General features: G+C 39.7%; 1 protein-coding gene across 4 annotated transcripts in view; it reads left to right on the forward strand.

The window, feature by feature from the left end:
* JAKMIP2 (janus kinase and microtubule interacting protein 2) overlaps positions 1–18,852 on the forward strand; it is a 163,832-nt gene that overhangs the window by 102,646 nt on the left and 42,334 nt on the right. For all 4 annotated transcript variants that reach the window (XM_012807398.1, XM_003782063.2, XM_012807395.1 and 1 more), the window contains 5 exons: positions 5,721–6,218; positions 9,651–9,860; positions 11,730–11,828; positions 16,842–16,988; positions 17,644–17,784. In XM_012807398.1, the coding sequence (XP_012662852.1) occupies positions 5,835–6,218; positions 9,651–9,860; positions 11,730–11,828; positions 16,842–16,988; positions 17,644–17,784 (981 nt within the window). In that variant the 5' untranslated portion in view covers positions 5,721–5,834. The remainder of the gene's footprint in view (positions 1–5,720; positions 6,219–9,650; positions 9,861–11,729; positions 11,829–16,841; positions 16,989–17,643; positions 17,785–18,852) is intronic.

Below are 18,852 nucleotides of genomic sequence, written 5' to 3' on the forward strand. Positions count from 1 at the left end.
AATATCTCTTTCTGTTAGTAAAATTGTTGTCATTATCTTAATAATGTAATATAGTAATGTGAGTCTTATCACAATAATATAAATACTTGTATCCATGTTGTTGGTGGTATTCATGTAACATCATATAATATCCATATAGTGGCAATATTCACTCAAGTGGTTATTGAAATATCTAAAGTCTCTCCTGTGGACCAGCCTCTCCAAAGGACTTTTGATACATTGGCTGAGTTAGACTTCATAACGATTATATGAGAATGGTGTCTAATTCCAGTCTCCAAAGGAGAAAATTGAGGCCCCAACAGAGATGAACAGCTTGCTCAAAGCTTCAGAGCAAATAAGAAGAGTAGGATCTGATCGGGATCCGGGTTCTGGCCCCCATTGGACTTTATCAGCCTTCTTTTTTTTGCCCTCTGTTGGAGACTGTTCCTCATTTTCTCACCTCAAATTGTGATGAAACAAAGACTTCTTACATCACAGAGCTGTTCAGGAGGCTAAATGTACTAATACTCATAAAGCCTATTTAGGAAGACCTCTAACTCATAGTAACCCCTCAGTAAATGAAGCTATTAACTGATTAACCTGACTTCTTTTCTCCAAAAATCAACTTCACTAATGAAAACTGACTTCTTTCACTAAATAATTTTCTCCATTTCAAACTATTGTCATCTTCTTATTTTCATTCTTACTCAGAAATAGTTCATCTTTTTGTATATTCATTTTAAGATTACCATTAAGATATTTAAATCTATATCCTTAGTGATACGATCTGCCTTGCAAATAATTTTCAAAAAAATGATTTGACAACAAAATTTTTATTGGCTCTTCCCACTCCATAAAAAAATTTCAGTCCCATTCTTTGGCTTCTTTAAAGTGAAACACTTCTTTCAAACTTAAGAAAAAGAAATTTTGCAAAAAAGAAATTTTGCAAAAAAGTTTCAATGATGACAAAAATAAGGGGACATAATGTCAAATGTTGCTCAATTCCCTTGAATTTTCTTAGGCTTTATGGAGCCTTAATTGATGGACAAGAAGGCTGCTGTTTGTTTATATTTGTTTTTGTCTCCAGGTTAGAATATATTTTTCATACACCTGTATTTTTGCTTTATTTTTCATTTCCTTCATCTCCCCTTTCATTTACACACAAAAGCTTGGAGTTTATAATTTGGGAAAAATAATAGAATCACAGGGAAATACAATCGAATGTACCCCCAGAGATTTGACATAAATAATTTTAGATCAATCAATAGCTCCTTTTTTTGTTTGTTTGTTTAGTTTTGTTTTTGCATTTTTGGCCCGGGCTAGGTTTGAACCCACCACCTCCAGTACATGGAGCCAGTGCCCTACTCCTTTGAACCACAGACGCCGCCCTGAGTAGCTCCTTTTATATCCAGAAATAATGTTACCTTACACCTTACAGTACTTTACAGTTTAAGGTACTTTCCCACACAGCATCTACTTTAACCCTAAAAATAATTCTGTTATAGGCATTTCTGAGTATAGTAAAAGATCCTCAGGGCCACATGTGGTGGCTTATGCCTATAATCCTAGTACTCTGGGAGGCTACGGCAGGTGGATTACTTGAGCTCAGGAATTTGAAACCAGCCTGAGCAAAACTAGCCCTCCCCCAACCCCGTCTCTACTAAAAAAAGAAAAACTAGCTGGGTTAGTGGCACACACCTTATACTCCCAGCTACCTGGGAGGCTAAGGCAAGCGTTTGAGAGATGTAAGCCCAAGAGTTTGAGATTGCTGTGCATTAGGACACCACAACACTCTACTGAGAGTGACAAAATGACACTTTGTCTCAAAAAAAACAAAAAGATCCTCAGAAGGATAAAGTAAATTTCTTAGAGATAGCAAATGTTGAAATAGAAATGCAAACCCAGAATTTCTTACCCTTTATCCATTTTGACTTCAGTTTTTCATTGTTTTAGGAAGAATTGCTAACATTTTCATTAGTAACTTAGTACCTGACAGCTCTTGCAGTCCTGATACTGTTCCAAATGCCTACTGTAAGTGCATCTTGCTGAAAATGAAGATGACTAAGTTCCTATCACATGAGTAACTTTTCCCAAAGTTAACTTCCCATAGAAGAAGAATTATCATAGTTTCTAAATCAATGAAAAGAAATAAGGCCCTTCTTCTCAAAAACTGTATTGTCTAGAACAGGAATCAGCAAACTTCTTCTGTGAAAAGAAAGATGGCAGATATTTTAGGCTTTGTTAGCCAGAAAGGCCCTATGAAACCACTCAGCTCCACTGTGTCATAAAGGCAGCCTTGAGCAATGTGTATCTGAATGGGCGTGGCTGTGTTCCAATAAAACTTCATTCAGAAAACAAGAGCAGGATGGATCTGGCCCAGGGCCTGTAGTTTTCTTCACCCTAGTCTAGATGATATTCACTTCTATTCACTTTAGGAAGAAGGATAGTAAGATCTAGACTGTCCTTACTAAAGCACTGAGAAATATCAACCAGCTGAGAAGTGGACATTTTTATATCTTAGAGTGTTTTTGTTTTGTTAGGGTGGCTGCTCTGGTAACGTTATAAGCCTGTGTTCCCTAGCCTCTATGACAAGAAGTATTATTCTTGCCTCTCATTACAGGAAAGATATTTGCACACATCCTTTAATTCCACACATGCCTTCTGGCTTCTTATTATGTCTTGTGCTGGGAACACAGAGATGAGGAAGGCTCATTGGTGGCCTTCTAGAAATTTCCAATCTGGGGAGGACATGGGAGAGGAGGTGCTGAGGACAGTGTACCGAATAAATAAATAATACCATACAGGAAAATGTGAAGAGGACCAGCAAGGAGGTGTCACCAGAGTGCACTGAGTAGACAGTGGCAGGAGAAAATGACTTTGTCCTGGGCAAGTAGGGTGACATGATAGGAGCGGATGACATCTAGCCAGGCCCTGAGGAATATGAGATCCCAAAAGGGGTCTAGGGAAGGGCAGGTCAGGAAGAGGAAAACAGTGGGCACACAGGTAGAGATGCAGGCTCTGTGCCAAACACACTGGAATCCCCTGTGCCCGGAGCAAAGGACAGGGAGGAGAGGGAGAAAGGGGAACTGGAAGTCCAGCCTGTCCTTTCTGAGAGCCTGGCAAAGCTGAGGTGCTGAGATTTTATTCCACAGCTTAAAAAAGCCTGGGTTGCTTGTTGTTGTTGTTGTTGTTGTTGTTGTTTTGAAACAGAGTCTGATTCTCACATGCTGGGTAGACTGCCTTTGCATCAGAAGTCACAGCAACCTCATACCCTTGAGCTTAAGCAGTCTTCTTGCCTCAGCCTCCTGAGAAGCTGGGACTAAAGGTGTGCACCACTACACCCAGCTAGTGTTTCTGCTGTTAGTAGAGACAGGGTCTCACTCTTGCTCAGGCTGGTATCGAACTCCTGAGCTCAAGTAATCCAACCACCTCGGCCTCCCAGAGTGTTACAATTACAGGCTTGAGCCACCTGTGCCCAGCCAAGGCTGGCTAGTTTTTGAGGAGGCACAAAAGTAAAATGAGAACTGGGCTTTACTGAGAGAGCATCAGCAGTAGTGTGGGGAAAGCTAGGTTCAGTAAATGAACCTCTGTGTACTGCAGAACAACACTGCTCCCGAGAAATATAATATGAGCCATGAGCCACAAATGCAAACCATGTATGTGACTTTAAAGTTTCTTGTTAGCCACAATTTTTAAAAGTAAAAAGAAATGGAATTAGTTTTGATAATACAATTGAATTTATCCGAAATATATTGATTCTATATGTAATCAACATATGAGATATTTAATCTCATGTTTAATGAGATATTCTTTACCTCACTCTACGTCTTTGTAGTCACAGTGTCTAGTGGCTGCCAGCCCGGACCGCGCAGTTCTAGAGCCTGTGAGAGGCTGGGCCTGCAGGAAGGCGTCAGGTGGAGGTGACATCAGAAGGTGGATGCTTGAGGATGCCTGGCTGTTTATTTTGCCAAGTCCCCTTGAGCTCTTTTAGAATAATCATCATGAGAATAATTTCTGTGCCTTTAAAAATCAACTATTCATAAAATTCTAGGCAGTCTTAGAAAATACTATTCTAGCTAAAATAAAGGTAAGTAAGCTATTAAGGTAAGTAAAATCTCAAACACTCTACAGTATAATTGCAATGGTTTTAATAGGGAATTTGAATCTTAAAAATTGTTCAACTGGAAAGAAAGTCTCTTATTATTTTGTGAAACCTTCCAGTTTTACAAATGGCAGAGATTTAATATCACTCAACTAGGTAGTACTCCTGGGGCGCCTCAATTTTCTGAACATTTTCAGGATTATTCTGTGTGTGGTATGCGTCTGTGTGTGTGTGACAGCGAGAAGAGACAAAGACAGAGTGAGGCAGCAGAGATGAAGTGGGGGGAAGGACAACAAAAGCCTTACTGAGAGGCTTTTTCAAGCTACGGTTGCCAAGCCCTGCCGTGACCTACCTAATCAGAGGCTGACTCACAGCCGGATTAATGAATGCCATTGCTCATCTACAAAGAAAGCTGTATTATCGCTGGAAATGTCACAAAACACAGAAGATGTTTTTTTAAGCAGAATTCCTGAAAGGTAAAAAGATTGTAAGGAATTCTTTATTAAACTGCTCAGCGTGCTGGCATTAGGGGCAGGAAAAGAGAGGGATCAGAGTGGGAGTGCAGGACACAAGGACAGTCCTTGGAGCACGCGGGAACCCCAGGGGCCACCATAGTCCTGTGTCAGAGAGAAGACCCGGGGAACTGCAGCCCTGTCTCTGTCACTGTGGTTTAGATATGTCTGTGTGTGTAATGTACCAGCAGTCCCCGAGTTACAGACATCCAATTTACAAACACAGCTCATAGGAACAGAGGCTATTAGAGTAAGTCCCCCAGTTACAAACATCTGACTGATGTAGGACTCGCACTTACAAAAGGGGGCTATTACAGGAAACAGGTAAATGTGTGTGTTCCAACTGATGTACAAATTCAAATTAAAGACAAACCTACAGAATCTGTCTTGTTTGTAACTCTGGGACTGCCTGTGTAGAGTTCCGGGATGACAGTAAGTGGCCATACCAGACAGGTGTGCTGAGACTGTCATCCGCCGTCTTCATCCTTTAATCCTTCACCAGCAGCAGCAGCTTCTTATCAAAAAAAGAAGGAAGTGGATATTTTTAATATCATTTTAGGCACTAATCTATTAACTTGATGTCAATGTCAAAACTATGAGCTGTCCATTTGTCTGTGGATCTAGCCGGGTTGCGCAGTCTGAAAGGCTTTCCATGTGATCTATTTTGAACTCCTCCTCACCAAAGGGAAAACTACTGTAGCAGTATTTAAAAATTTTTGACATGGATGCCAATAACCTGGGGGTTTACTGAAATGCGCATTCTGAGGCCTTGGTCTGGGAGGGAACCTGGGATCCCACATTTCTAACAAGCCTCTAGGTGACGCTGGCGCTGCCTGTGTGCGCCCCACACATCACACGGTAAGGCCCCAGAACATCAAATATTTATCTGAACAAAGTAAGATACATATCCTTAGGTATTTCCTCCTTTCACGGGAAGGAAATACCTTCCTAAAAGCTAAGCTGTATTCTTAGCTTTAAGGCTCGTGGTCTATTCCCTCGGAGGCCTGGAATTTGAAAAGAAATGAGGAATTAAGAGCTCACAGCAGCCTGAGCTGCGGATCCTGCCTGGGAGCGCCCCTTCCCTTGGAGGCTCCTTTCTCTTCACCCTTTTGTCTCTCTGCCTTTAGGTATCGAAGCTTGAACGAGAGAAGACTCAAGAAGTGAAGAGGATTCGGGAGCTGGAGCAGCGCAAGCACACGGTGCTGGTGACGGAACTCAAATCCAAGCTCCACGAGGAGAAGATGAAGGAGCTGCAGGCCGTGAGGGAGAATCTCATCAAGCAGCACGAGCAAGAGATGTCAAGGACGGTCAAGGTGCGAGACGGGGAGATCCAGAGGCTCAAGTCGGCGCTCTGTGCTCTCCGGGACGGCAGCAGTGACAAAGTAAGGACAGCGCTCACCATCGAGGCCCGGGAGGAGGCCCGGAAACTGTTTGACGCGGAGCGTCTTAAGCTCCTGCAGGAAATCACGGACCTGAAAACGGCCAAGAAGCAGGTGGACGAGGCTCTGAGCAATATGATCCAGGCGGACAAAATCAAGGCTGGGGACCTTCGGAGCGAGCACCAGTCCCACCAAGAAGCCATCTCCAAGATCAAGTGGGAATCGGAGCGGGATATTCGCAGGCTGGTTAGTACAGGAGTCCCCCGGGCCAGTGCGGACCTTTTCTTCCAGGTCTCAGAGCGCCATGGCACCTCCGTCCTCAGGTGTCCCCTTGCCAGTGGGTGGTGAACAATGCCTGCCTTCTGCCAAGCGCTCTACCTGAAATACAGGGGAGAGTGATAGGTAGGTAGGTAAGTGGCTAGGTAGGTAGTTAAATAGCTAGATCCACTCAGGCCCAAAATGGAATTGTAAAGTAAATGGTAAGAGATTTTGGAATCACCTTTCTCAAAAAAACTACATTCTCCCAGCCCCACAGATAGGAAGAGTATCTATCTGTTCAGTGACTACTGCTCACTCAGGTATTTATTAAAATACTCTAAATTATGAACTCATCCAAAGTCAGCATGTTTTTGTGGGCCTTCCATTTATAAATTTAATCTTACAGGAATTTTTTTTAGAGGGGTAGAGGAAATTTCAGTGACTTTCAAGATATCTGAAAATGCCACCAGGAACATCCTCCACGACCAGGAGTCTTTTTTCCAGAAACTGTATCCAGAAGAAAGCTGCACATCTATAAAACCCTTGAGCATTTCAAAAATAGATCTTTTCCCCATAATAAACAGGGACCACTTGAAACAGGAGCCATTAAACTTTTTCACTTGGGTGTCATTCCCAAGTAGCTTGTTTGCTGTTTATAATTTCTAAGACTTGCCTCCGCCCCTGCAGAGTTGGGTCTTTCCTCCTAACGTGGATGACCAAAAGCCACATAGGCCTCTCACCAAGCTTAAAAATAAAACAAATGTAACTATCATCTGAAAACTAGAATGTCCTTTTAGCCTTATCCAAGTAGAGAAGAAAAAAATACTTATGTTCATCTACACTCAGATCTTCAGCATTGGTTTTATCTTAGTTGTATCTTATCAAATTAACCATCGCCTGTTAGAGCGTTCTTTGTGTTTCTCTAAAAATAATGTTCTCTTAGGAAAAACTATGTTTCCTTTTTTCATGTTCCAATTCTAAACGATCACTTCCTGAGAATCTCAATTATATTCCTTGAATGATATCTCTAGGATTTTAATGTTAAGTTCAAAGCGGTAGAACATTTTTAAAAGCTAATGTGTAATTGTCTTTGTACTGTAATACGGTGTGACTGTAAAATATTACCTTTGCCACACTTTCTGAATTCTTTATCTGCAGTTTATTCTATTGCACTGTTTGACAATAAAAACCAAACACAGTGCAGAAATATTGATCTCTGCCCTGCCTTTGGTTTTTGAAATGACAATGGCTGAAGAAGAATAAATCGGGACTTTGAACTCTGGAGTCAGCAGGTGGGTAAATGAAAAGGAAGCTTGCATGAAGTATTTTGTTTGTTCACGGTTTTCAATGTAAAATCTGTAAGTATATCCACTTGTTAATCTAAATTTTTGCCATGACATTTTTTTACCAGCATATTGCTGATGTAGGTCCCAAACCCCTTTTAATGATAGTGTAAAATCCAAGTCACCTGAAGAATAGTTAACAAAAAAACTTGGGTGTAAAGAGAATAACATAGAAAACTTTTTCAAGAATGCAGATATACTTATCTTCATTTTTCCCTTCTTATTGCCTTGTTCCTATCCCTACCCCCAGCTCCATTGCTGGAACCAGAAGGGAGAAAAATGGGAACCCTTCTGTCTGGAAAATCTCCCCAGAGAATTCTGGCATGTACCCTTTCCTATCTAAGAAATAGAGCTTTGGCTAATTTTCAATATTCTGAGCTCACAGCCCATGCTCATAGCCACTCTGCAATAAAGCCTTCTCAATACTAATTATTAGGTACCCCATAGGAAACCACTTTCGGAAATGCAGGAAGGATGTAATAATCTCGGAGCCAGTAGAATGGGCTTAACCATCAGAAGATCGAGTTAAAAATCAGGCTTCACCATTTACTAGCCAATTTACTTTGACCAAGTTTTTATACTTTGGGGTCTTCAGTCATCATCTGTAAAATGATGATAACAGAACTTACTGAATAGAATTGTTATAAAATAAGGTGTGCAAAGTTCTGAGTATAGTGCCTTGAACATAATAAAAGATTGAGAAATTTCTGTTATGATGATGGTGACGGTGGGGATGAACGTAGGCAGGAATGGAATGCATTCCCAGCAAGTTCATTTAGAATCAGCTGGAAACATGCAGATCTGGAGCTTTGTTGAACTATAAATAAAAATAACACGCTAGATGACAGGTCTGACAAATGAAGGTGCCTCTCAGTTAAGAAAAACACTGGACTCGCGTCTTCTCAAAGAGATAGAAACTAAAGACAATGGACAGTATTTAATTCCTTACCAAGTTATCAGATGATATTACAGCGTAATGTGGAATTTAGCCTGATGCCCTCCCAAAATTGACCTAGAAGTTAATCATGCAAATTAGAGGCAACAGCATGTGTCTAAGAGCACAGTAAAGAAAGATTTATACAAAGTGACGTGTATGAGGGAACATTATTGGAAAAAAGGAAAACAACATCATGGTGTTTGTATTAAATATCTTTTCTCCATCTCCATTCTGAATATTCGACAGAATATAATGAAATAAGAAGAAAGCTTTCACCTAATGGTTCTGCTCTCTTTGAAAGTTGTTTACAGTCATTCACATCATTAGCCTTCATCCAGGGATGGCAGAAAGGTTTCAGTCCCGGAGAACTCTGTTAATAGGTATCAAATGCCGTTAGTTGAAAAATACTTCGGAGGCCATGCTCAGGCTTAACAGAATCAAGTGTTAAGATCCATAAGTATATCCCACAGATACATAGATGGGGAGAGAGTGGTTCATATTACCAAATATTTTCCATCCCCGTAGTCCCAAAGTGGTTTTCTGATATCAATTATAAAGTAGTTGCTAAAAACTGGCTGAAATATGCCTGGGAATGTAAAAAGCCATGAAAGATCCCTCTCCAAGTCTTTGGAAATGACTACGCCACTGAAGTCTGAGCTTCAGTTTCTTCAATTACACATGACCTACTAATAGTGGCAACTGCTATTTGAGTTGAACTTGAATTCCCATTCCCCAAAAGAGAAGATAACATCAAAAATTATCCTGGGGAAACACTGTTAGTGGAATGTTTAGTATTCATCTTTATTAAGATTAATGACCCATTTCAGAGTTAGGCTTTTCTTTCCATATCTAATCAACCCAGACCATTTCGAACCATGTATTGAAACAAAACATCTACACAGGATATACTAGAAAGAAAAAAAAAATTACTCTCCTTGACATCTAATTAACCTGGGATAACCCTTCATTACACAATGTTACCTTATCTTACTCATGAAGCCAACACACTTAATACACTTTGTTACAGTAATGATTTTCTAATACATCAATCAGATGAAAGAAGTAAAACTCACAGCACAGTAAAAATGTATTTCTTTACAACACTGTTAAATAGTATGTCCTGGGTCTCATTTAATTCAGATGGATGAAATCAAAGCCAAGGACAGGATCATCTTTTCCCTGGAAAAGGAACTGGAGACCCAAACAGGCTATGTACAGAAACTCCAACTGCAGAAGGAGGCTTTGGATGAACAACTCTTTCTGGTCAAAGAGGCTGAGTGTAACATGAGCAGTCCAAAACGAGAAATTCCAGGAAGAGCAGGAGATGGCTCCGAACATTGCAGCAGTCCTGTAAGTCCACTCCACTTGAAGTTGAGAACTCACCAGTCGTCTTCTATTTAACTCCCAAGTTTTCCTTTTCACTTAAGCTCTTTCCTGTTTAATACAAAGAAATCAATTCTACCTCCTGCTATAAAATGAGCTAGTGTCTTGGGAACAGAGTTTTCTAAACTCATAGACAACAAAGTGGTCTGCACTGCATTAGCAGATCACATGAGAATTACAAATGTCTTTAAAGCCTTTATAGACATTTTCTAGCTGGATGATACCTATCCAAACTTATTTCTGTTACAAAAACCATAAGTTAGATGAAAATACTTTCCTCTGGTTAAGCGCTATGTCACAGAAGTATATATTATGTTATGGAAGTATAATAATATTCAATTGCTAAAGTTCTTTTTTGTGAACAATTGGCTTTTAAGTTGGTAAAAATGGGTATCAGCTACAGGGGTCAAAATGTATAACTGTATAAGAGTCACAACCATTTTATAATCTTCACCTGAAAGCTAGTCAGATTGCACTTGCCATTTATACTTCCCTGGATTTTCATCATTTTATATAAGAAATTATTTTCAGAAGTGCAGTAATAGAAATCGGCTTGCATGCAGTTGGATATACGTCTCATACCTTTGAAATTATTTAGCTGCTATAATGATGAACATGTATTATTTAGGAATAGAGATGGGTTCCAAAGAACTACTTAAAACTAAGCAATGAATAATTTATGAATTGGTATTCAGGATATATATATCCTAGTAAGTGGTGGAATTAATACTGATCTAGGGTTTAGCAGATGTAAGTTCCATCACCGACACATACCTGCAATATAGCAAAGTTGTCAAGAGAAAAGGCTCTAGAGTTAGACCCCTTGGCTCAAATCCTGGATCTGCCATGTGTCGTCATGACCTTAGGCAATTCACTTCACTGCTCAGTCTCCGCAAATGTCAGATAGAAGCTACAGTGGTATTCCACAAGGCTGGTATAAGGATGAGAAGAAATGATATATGAAGTGTGGAGCACAGTGTCTGCAACACAGTTAGCCGTCAATACATATTAGTTATTGATCTATTGACATTGGTCACAAGATCTTGAATGAGTTATGACCTACCTGAATTTTACCTGTTTTGCCAAATCCTCTAGGATATTGTGAACCTAGGAATACAATGTGTGTGATACGTTATATGTATCAGTATGATACTATCAAAATGCAAAGATGATAGCAGAATTACAAGCATGTGATAAGAACACTTTTACGTGCTCTGCAGCAGAGAATTAAGCCAATGACTGCTGCATGTAAAGTGAGTTGTGGAGATTCTGCCAATGGACAAGCCAGTTGCACTACACAGAATATACTAGTGAAGGCTGGCCAATAAACTGCTGCTTTTTAATACATGAAGATTATGCACCAACATTTTCTCCTTCTGACCTTTTTCTTCAGAAGAATGCAGGAATCAACAAAGCCCATCCCTGCCGCCTACTCTGTTCCCTCTATGGCTAAGTGTAATAGCCAGGCAGCTGTCTGAGCCGTCGGAAGCAGCATGCAGCGTGACAAAAGGGATGTTCCTTGAACCCTGTGTAATCACAGCATGACCTTGGTCTCACGGCACACAGCTCTGATAAGCTGGTCCAGTCTTCTGAGTGCCCCCTGCCCCAAGTCCCAGCTCTAGGGAGCATCTGCCACATCGAATTCATTTGCATTTTCAGCAGGCTTGGTCTCCAACCCAAGTGGTGATTATTTGGAGTTTAAAAAGAGTAAAATTTACTCTTCTCTGAGTGAGAGAACAGAGTGGAGCCTATTACTTCTATGAGTACTGAGTGCTATTCCAAAATGTTGCAAGAAGTGTTAACTGAAGAAACGTCCATTTTAATTTTCACATGTAGGACTTGCGAAGAAATCAAAAAAGAATAGCTGAATTGAATGCTACTATAAGAAAATTGGAAGACAGGAACACCTTGCTTGGAGATGAACGAAATGAACTGGTGAGTTAAACTCAAAACGGTTGTTTTCTTGTGGTTGTTGTTAGGTGTCATGTCACAGAAGTAAATATGATGTTACAGAAGTATAATATTAGTAAAGGGCACCAATAATAAAGGTTCAGTTCAGTAAATACAAAGTGACACACCATCTAACCAGCACTGAGATGGGTAAGTGGAAGATTACCAGCATCTCGGCACTTCCCCTTGTCACCACCCTAGTCAAATTCACTCGTGTCCTTCCATCACCATAGATGTCTGTCACTTTTTAAGTATTTTTTGTAAATGGAATCATAAGACATTCAGTCTTTGGTGCCTGGCCTCTTTTGCGGCATATGCTCAGCATTAGTTGTGAGATTCATCCATTATGCTGCGTGTAGGGTTCATTCATTTTTTCATTACTCTGTAGTATTAAGTAATATATTGCAATGTATTTATCTGTTCTATTTTTGTTTCTTGTTTTTGGGGGGTTCGGGGGGGTTGAGACAGAGTTTCACTTTGTCACCCTTGGTAGAGTGCCATGGCGTCATAGTTCACAGCAACCTTAAACTCCTGGGCTCAAGCAGTTCTCTTGCCTCAGCCTCCCAAGTAGCTGGGAATACAGGTGCCTGCCACAACACCCGGCTATCTTTAGAGATGGGGGTTTCGCTCTTGCACAGGCTGGTCTCAAACCCATGACCTCAGGCAATCCACCTGCCTCGTCCTCCCAGAGTGCTAGGATTACACGTGTGAGCCACTGTACCTGGCCAGTTTTTTCTATTTTTAGTAGAGATGGGGTCTCAATTTCTGCTCAGAGTGCTAGGATTACAGGTATGAGCCACCATGCCCTATGCTGGCCCTAACCTTTCTCTTATTAATGGACGTTTATGTTGTTTCTTAACACTTATAAGCTGTTAAAAATGGTACTGCTACATGTCTTTGGTGAAAATATGGGCCCATCTCTGGTGCACATATACAAAGGAGCAGAATTACTGGATCTTAGGGTATGCATGTTCAGTCATTATTACCAGTTTTCTCAAGTTGTTTTAACAATTTACATCCCCACCAACAATCAGTGGAAGTTGCAGGAATTTCTGCACATCTTTGCCAACACAAAAAAATAATGTTAATTTAAGCCACTTTGGTGTTCATAAGTTATGTTTTGATAACTGACATTGTGATATTAATTTTTATTTTTCTCATTATTAGTGAGGTTGTGTAGTGGCCTTTTGGACGTCTTTAATGATTTGCCCTTACCCCATTTTCTGTTGTCTTGCCCTTTTTTGTTAGAGACAGGTCTCACTCTGTTGCTCATTCTGGAGTGCAGTGGCTGTGTCACAGCTCACTGTGTCCTCAAACTCCTGAGCTCAATGGATCCTCCTCAACCTCCTGAGTAGTTGAGGCTGCAGGTGTGCACCACTACACCTGGCAAATTTTTCTATTGTTCATAGAGATGGGTCTTGTTCTGTTTCCCAGGCTGCCTCAAGCAATCCTCTCACATTGGCCTCCAAAGTGGTAGGGTTATAGGCATGAGCCACCACACCTGGCATGTTTTTCTTATTCATATTAGGATTTTTTCTTTACATCATTTGTGGGATATTTGCATTTAAAATATCCCACTTTGTGACTTACCCTTTTACATTTTTAATGGCATTATTCAAATAAAGGAGTTATTTTCACCCTTTTCCTTTTTAAAATGCAGTATTTGCATTTTAGGCCATAATTATCTCTCTAAGCTTTGCTTTAGCCTCGTCCCACAAGTTTTGATGTGTCTTAATAAGTTGCTATTTTATTCAGTCTTTTCTAATGTAATTTCTTTCATCCATGGACTACTCAGAAATGTATAGCTTAATTTCCAAACATTTAGAGATTGTGAGTTATCTTTCTTTTCTTTTTTTTTTAATAAATCATAGCTGTGTACATTAATGCAATCACAGGGTACAGTGTGGTGTTTTCATATACATTTTGAAATACTCTCAGCAAACTGCTTAATGTAGCCTTGATGTCATTTTCTTAGTTATTGAGTTAAGACATTCATACTCTGCTTTTAGAAAGATTCACTTGTACCCTTGTAAAATAAACCATAGAGGTGGCCCCACAATCACCCTCCCTCCACTCATCCTCCCCCCTCCCCTTCCCTCTCCCACCCACCCTCCCCTTATTCTAAGGCTATAATTAGGTTATAACATTCCTATGAAAGCTATAAATTAGTTTCAAAATAGGGCTGTGTACATTGGATAATTTTTCTTCCATTCTTGTGATACTTTGCTAAGAAGAACATTTTGTTCCATCCATGTAAACATGAAGGAGGTAAAGTCTCCATCTTTCTTTAGGGCAGCATAATATTCCATGGTGTACATATACCGCAATTTATTGATCCATTTGTGAGTTGATGGGCACTTGGGCTTCTTCCATGACCTAGCAATTATGAATTGGGCTGCAATAAACAATCTGATACAAATATCTTTGTTGTAATGTGATTTTTGGACTTCTAGATATGGAGTTATCTTTCCATTATCACTTTCTACCTTAATTCTACTATAGTACTAAACATACTTTGTATTACTTCATTTCTTTGAAATTTGTTGAGATTTTCTTTATGATCCCAGTATATGGTCAATTTTAGAAACACTACACATTAACATGAAAAGAAGATAGACTTTGCAATTGTTAGTTGCCATTTGATTTGAGTTTGTTAATAGTGTTGTTTAAAATTTTTGTATCCTACTTGGGTGTGGTGCCTTATGCTCAGAATCCTAGCACTATAGGAGGCCGAGGCAGGGATCCCTTGAGTTCAGGAGTTCTAGACTAGCCTGAGCAAGAGCAAGAGCCTGTCTCTACTAAAACTAGAAAAATTAGCCAGGCATTTTGATAGGCACCTGTAGTCCCAGCTACCAGGGAGGATGAGGCAGAAGGATCGTTTGAACCTAGGAGTTTGAGGTTGCTGTGAGCTGTGATGACACCTTGGTACATTAGCCTGGGAAACAAAGTAAGACCCTGTCTAAATAAAATAAAATAAAATCTTCTGTGTCCTCACTAATATGTTTGTTTGCTGTTCTTTCAACAGATTTGTCTATATGTTTTCTTAATCCTGTCAATTTTGCTCTCTATATATTTGAATTCATTACTAGATGCATATAAATTAATATTTATTATGTGTTTTTTGCATATTGACCTTCTTATCATTATGAAATGTTGTCTCTAGGAATATGTCTTGATTTAAATATACTTCTTGGGTATGTATATTTAAATATATTTTTTATAAATATATAATTTAAAAATACATATTTATAAGAAATAAATATGTATTTAGCTTTTAATCTTTCTTTTTTATATTTAAGGTACATCTAGAAAAGGAACATTTTGTTGGGTACTTCAGGGCTGTGGTTAATGATGTATGGAATAGTAGAATAATAGATTTTTTTGTCTTTGTGCTTATCTGTATTTTCTATGAATAGTATATGCTAAATTTAGCCATAGATTAAAATAGGAAACATAGTAGAATAATTTATTTGTCTTTCTTTCTATATAGTATTTCATATTGATACTTCAGGGACCTAAGCTTACGATGTGAGGATTAAATCAGATTATTTAAATCTGATTTAAATCTAAGAAATCTAAGTTTGGTCTTTGATATAAATGACATTTTTCAAACTGAGATTGAGGTGGGGCTGGGGCAGTGCTATTTAGGAACTGCAAGGGGAGCTTTTACAAACATTCATAGGTGGCTAAGTCTCCCACTTCAGCCCCTCTCACAACAGGATTGAATACCTTGAAAACTCTTCCCATATATTTCCGGTACATCATTCCTCTCTGTTCCCTCTTCGGAGCTCCTGCTCCAATCCATATTCACATTCTGCATCATTGGTATGAAAAGGATGAACTAGCCACAAGAACTTTAAAGTGGAGATCTGTTATGTGGGGATCTATTAGGTGGAGCTCTTTTATGATCTAGGACGATCATAAAACATACCACTCAAAATGGAATGTATCACCCATGCCTGTAATCTCTGCAGTCTGGAAGGCAAGGCTGGAGGATCACTTCAGCCCGGGAGTCTGAGATTACCCTCAGTGATGATGATACTAGGGCACTCTTCCTGGGGAGACAGAGTGAGACTCTGTGTCCAAAAAAAAAAAAAAAAATTAAAGTGGGAGACTATTAACAATTACTCCAAGACAACATTCATAAACTTAAGCCAGTGTGTTTCTCAACTAGAGGAGATTTTGGCATTATCTGTAGACACTTTTGGGTTGTCCTAAGTGGCAGGGTGTTACCGGCATCCAGAGTGCAGGGGCCCAGAATGCTGCTGAGCATCCTGCAGTGCACAGGGGAGCCCCCCCCAAAACATAAAACAAAACCCTATCTGACCCAGAATGTCAAGGTTCCCTGTGGCAAAAATGTCTGTTAGGCTAATCAGGAAAATGAGAATACAGTCACTCTTAATTATGGATGAATAACAATACTTTCCTTAGGCTTGGTACAAATCAGATATTCTTAAACACAAACATCAGTGTACCTAAATGTGTGTTTTCCCCTTAATAAAACTGCCATAACGATAATCTTAGAGCGAGTCAGGAGATTTCAGTGAGCTCTCTGAGGCAGAGAACGGGCTTGGGGAGTGGCCAGGACAGACTCAGGTCCTGGCTGCGTCACTTTGGGACCCCATGATTTGGATGAACTCCTTTTTCTCTCTGAACCAATGAGGACATTGCAGGTCCAGGGATTGAGGCTGTGTACAGTGGGGAAGCTGAGGTGGGGAAGCAAAGGGGGGGAAAGAACAGTTATTCCCCGAGCATTTCTATAAGCATTCTCCCCACAGCGCCTCCTTTGAGGTATAGATCCATGCAGGGTCATGATGATTATAATGAGAAGCCGTCGAGAAAAAGGGGAAATGTAGCAGTCAGTCTGCTAAATGGAGGAATGAAGTCTCCGTGTTAGTTCTGAGCAGACAGAGGTGGCTACAGAGGTGCTGTCACCCCACTCTCCCTGTCCCATGTCCCCCAAACACCAGAGACAAATTTTAACTTCTTTCTTCCCAGTTAAAACGCGTGCGGGAAACTGAAAAACAATGCAAACCTCTCCTGGAAAGGAACAAGTGCCTCGCCAAGAGAAACGATGAACTGATGGTGTCCTTGCAACGCATGGAAGAAAAACTGAAAGCCGTTACCAAGGAGAATTTGGAAATGGTGTGTATCACAGACTCTGCAAAACCGTGGCTTCCTTCTTCATATTGCTCCAATACCTGCCTTATTGTTATTTCTCAGCTTATTGTTAAAATACAGTGCTATTTGGATTTTCCCTTATGTAAGCAAGGAAGCTTTAAGGAAGAAAGCAAGAGAAGTTGCTGGCTCTGAATTTTATGGGGTTTCTAAATTTGCAGAATGGTGGGAATGCTTCCAAGAATCTGTTTGTTCTCCAAAAGCTTGGAAATGGAGAAGCAAAGCTTCAACAGAACTCCTCTCCCACAGAAAGCCTACTTCCAAGACTGCACTAGGGTGCTATTTACAGACTTACACACCAGGCACACCTTGTCTTCTAAGATCTTGCACAATCATTGGGAAATAGATCCCATTCCTTGTATTGTGTGGGCAAGTGTGGGCTAGTGTTCTCCTGAATAGACTTCCAGTACATCCATAGAGAACTTCAGACAATTCCCAATGATTTTAACTGACTATCACAGATAAAATGTACCTCAGGACTTTAGTTGGTGTGTGAGTATAAAAGCGAGGTAGTTTTCAAATTTAACTGAAGCCTCATAGACTTTCTAAGATAATTTTATGTTTACAGCTAAAGTTTGGGATTTTTAAGGTCTCCACCTTACTGTCTTCTTTTCCAATCCAGAGAGAAAAAATAACATCCCATCCACCTTTGAAGAAATTAAAATCTCTGAATGATCTCGACCAAGCTAATGAAGAACAAGAAACAGAGTTTCTAAAGCTTCAGGTCATTGAGCAACAGAACATTATTGATGAGCTCACAAGGGTAGGTCTTGGTCAAGTTGTAAACTCTGAATTGTTCCCAATGGCAAGTAGCCAACGAGACATATACTGAAAGCCCTTAACACTTTTGGATAACCCCAGAGGCCCTGGTTTATATGTTTAATATATTATTATGTTTAAGAGACTATATTCCAAATATATTTTATGGTATTAAAGTGCTTTATACCTTTTCAATTATAATCCTTTTTAACTGATTTGATAAATATAAACTACAAAGCACATTAAGAGAACCTTCTAATGCATTGTTATATAAGTTGGCAGGTAGGGCGGGTGTGTCTTTTAATTTCCTTCCAATATCAGGATCCTGAGAATCAGAGATCGAATATGTTGCCTACACTATCGAGATCATATATCCATCTTGTTCCCAACCACTTAATTCAGTCTCTAGCACATAATTACACATTAATACATATTCGTTGGATGTACAGCAACACCATAATTATCAACAGAGCTGAAATCCAGATTTCTGGCCATTACCACAGTACCTGCTGAGCGGGAGGGGCAGTTATTACTCCCGTCTGCACCTGGCTGAGTCTGCACCAGGAGAAAGGGCTGAGACCTCTAGATGCCTTTGGCTTTTCTTCTTTGCTTCTCTGTCTTTATTCTGTGAACGACATCTTCAGTTGTTCTCGCTTCAGGACCAAGCCAAGGCTGAGAGACCTGAAGAACTAGGGGGATTTAAGCAGTTGTGTCCTGAATAGGATGAGCAAGATGATTCATTGCCACTGAGAGAAGGATTATAACTTTTGTTGATAATTACTTATAGTTCATTTTTTTTAATTTTATGTTGATAACACATACACCATATTAGGAGGGTAATCTAAGGATATAGTGTATAAATTTTAAAAGTCTCAGATATATTAGTTGCATGTTAAAAAATATTTTTACTTATAAAAGTAAAAAATAAAAAAGACCAAAACACCACTAGCTTAAACCAGCTTATTTATTAAATGTGGTCTGAAGCGCTCCTTCCCTCACTTTATTTTCACATCCTAATAAATTACAAAACTTACAGATTCATTAGTCCAGGAATTTACCTGGCTTTGAGTAT

Source organism: Otolemur garnettii, unplaced genomic scaffold (genome assembly GCF_000181295.1).
Source record: "Otolemur garnettii isolate 467f Iridium unplaced genomic scaffold, OtoGar3 scaffold00003, whole genome shotgun sequence".
Classification (NCBI taxonomy): Eukaryota; Metazoa; Chordata; class Mammalia; order Primates; family Galagidae; genus Otolemur; species Otolemur garnettii.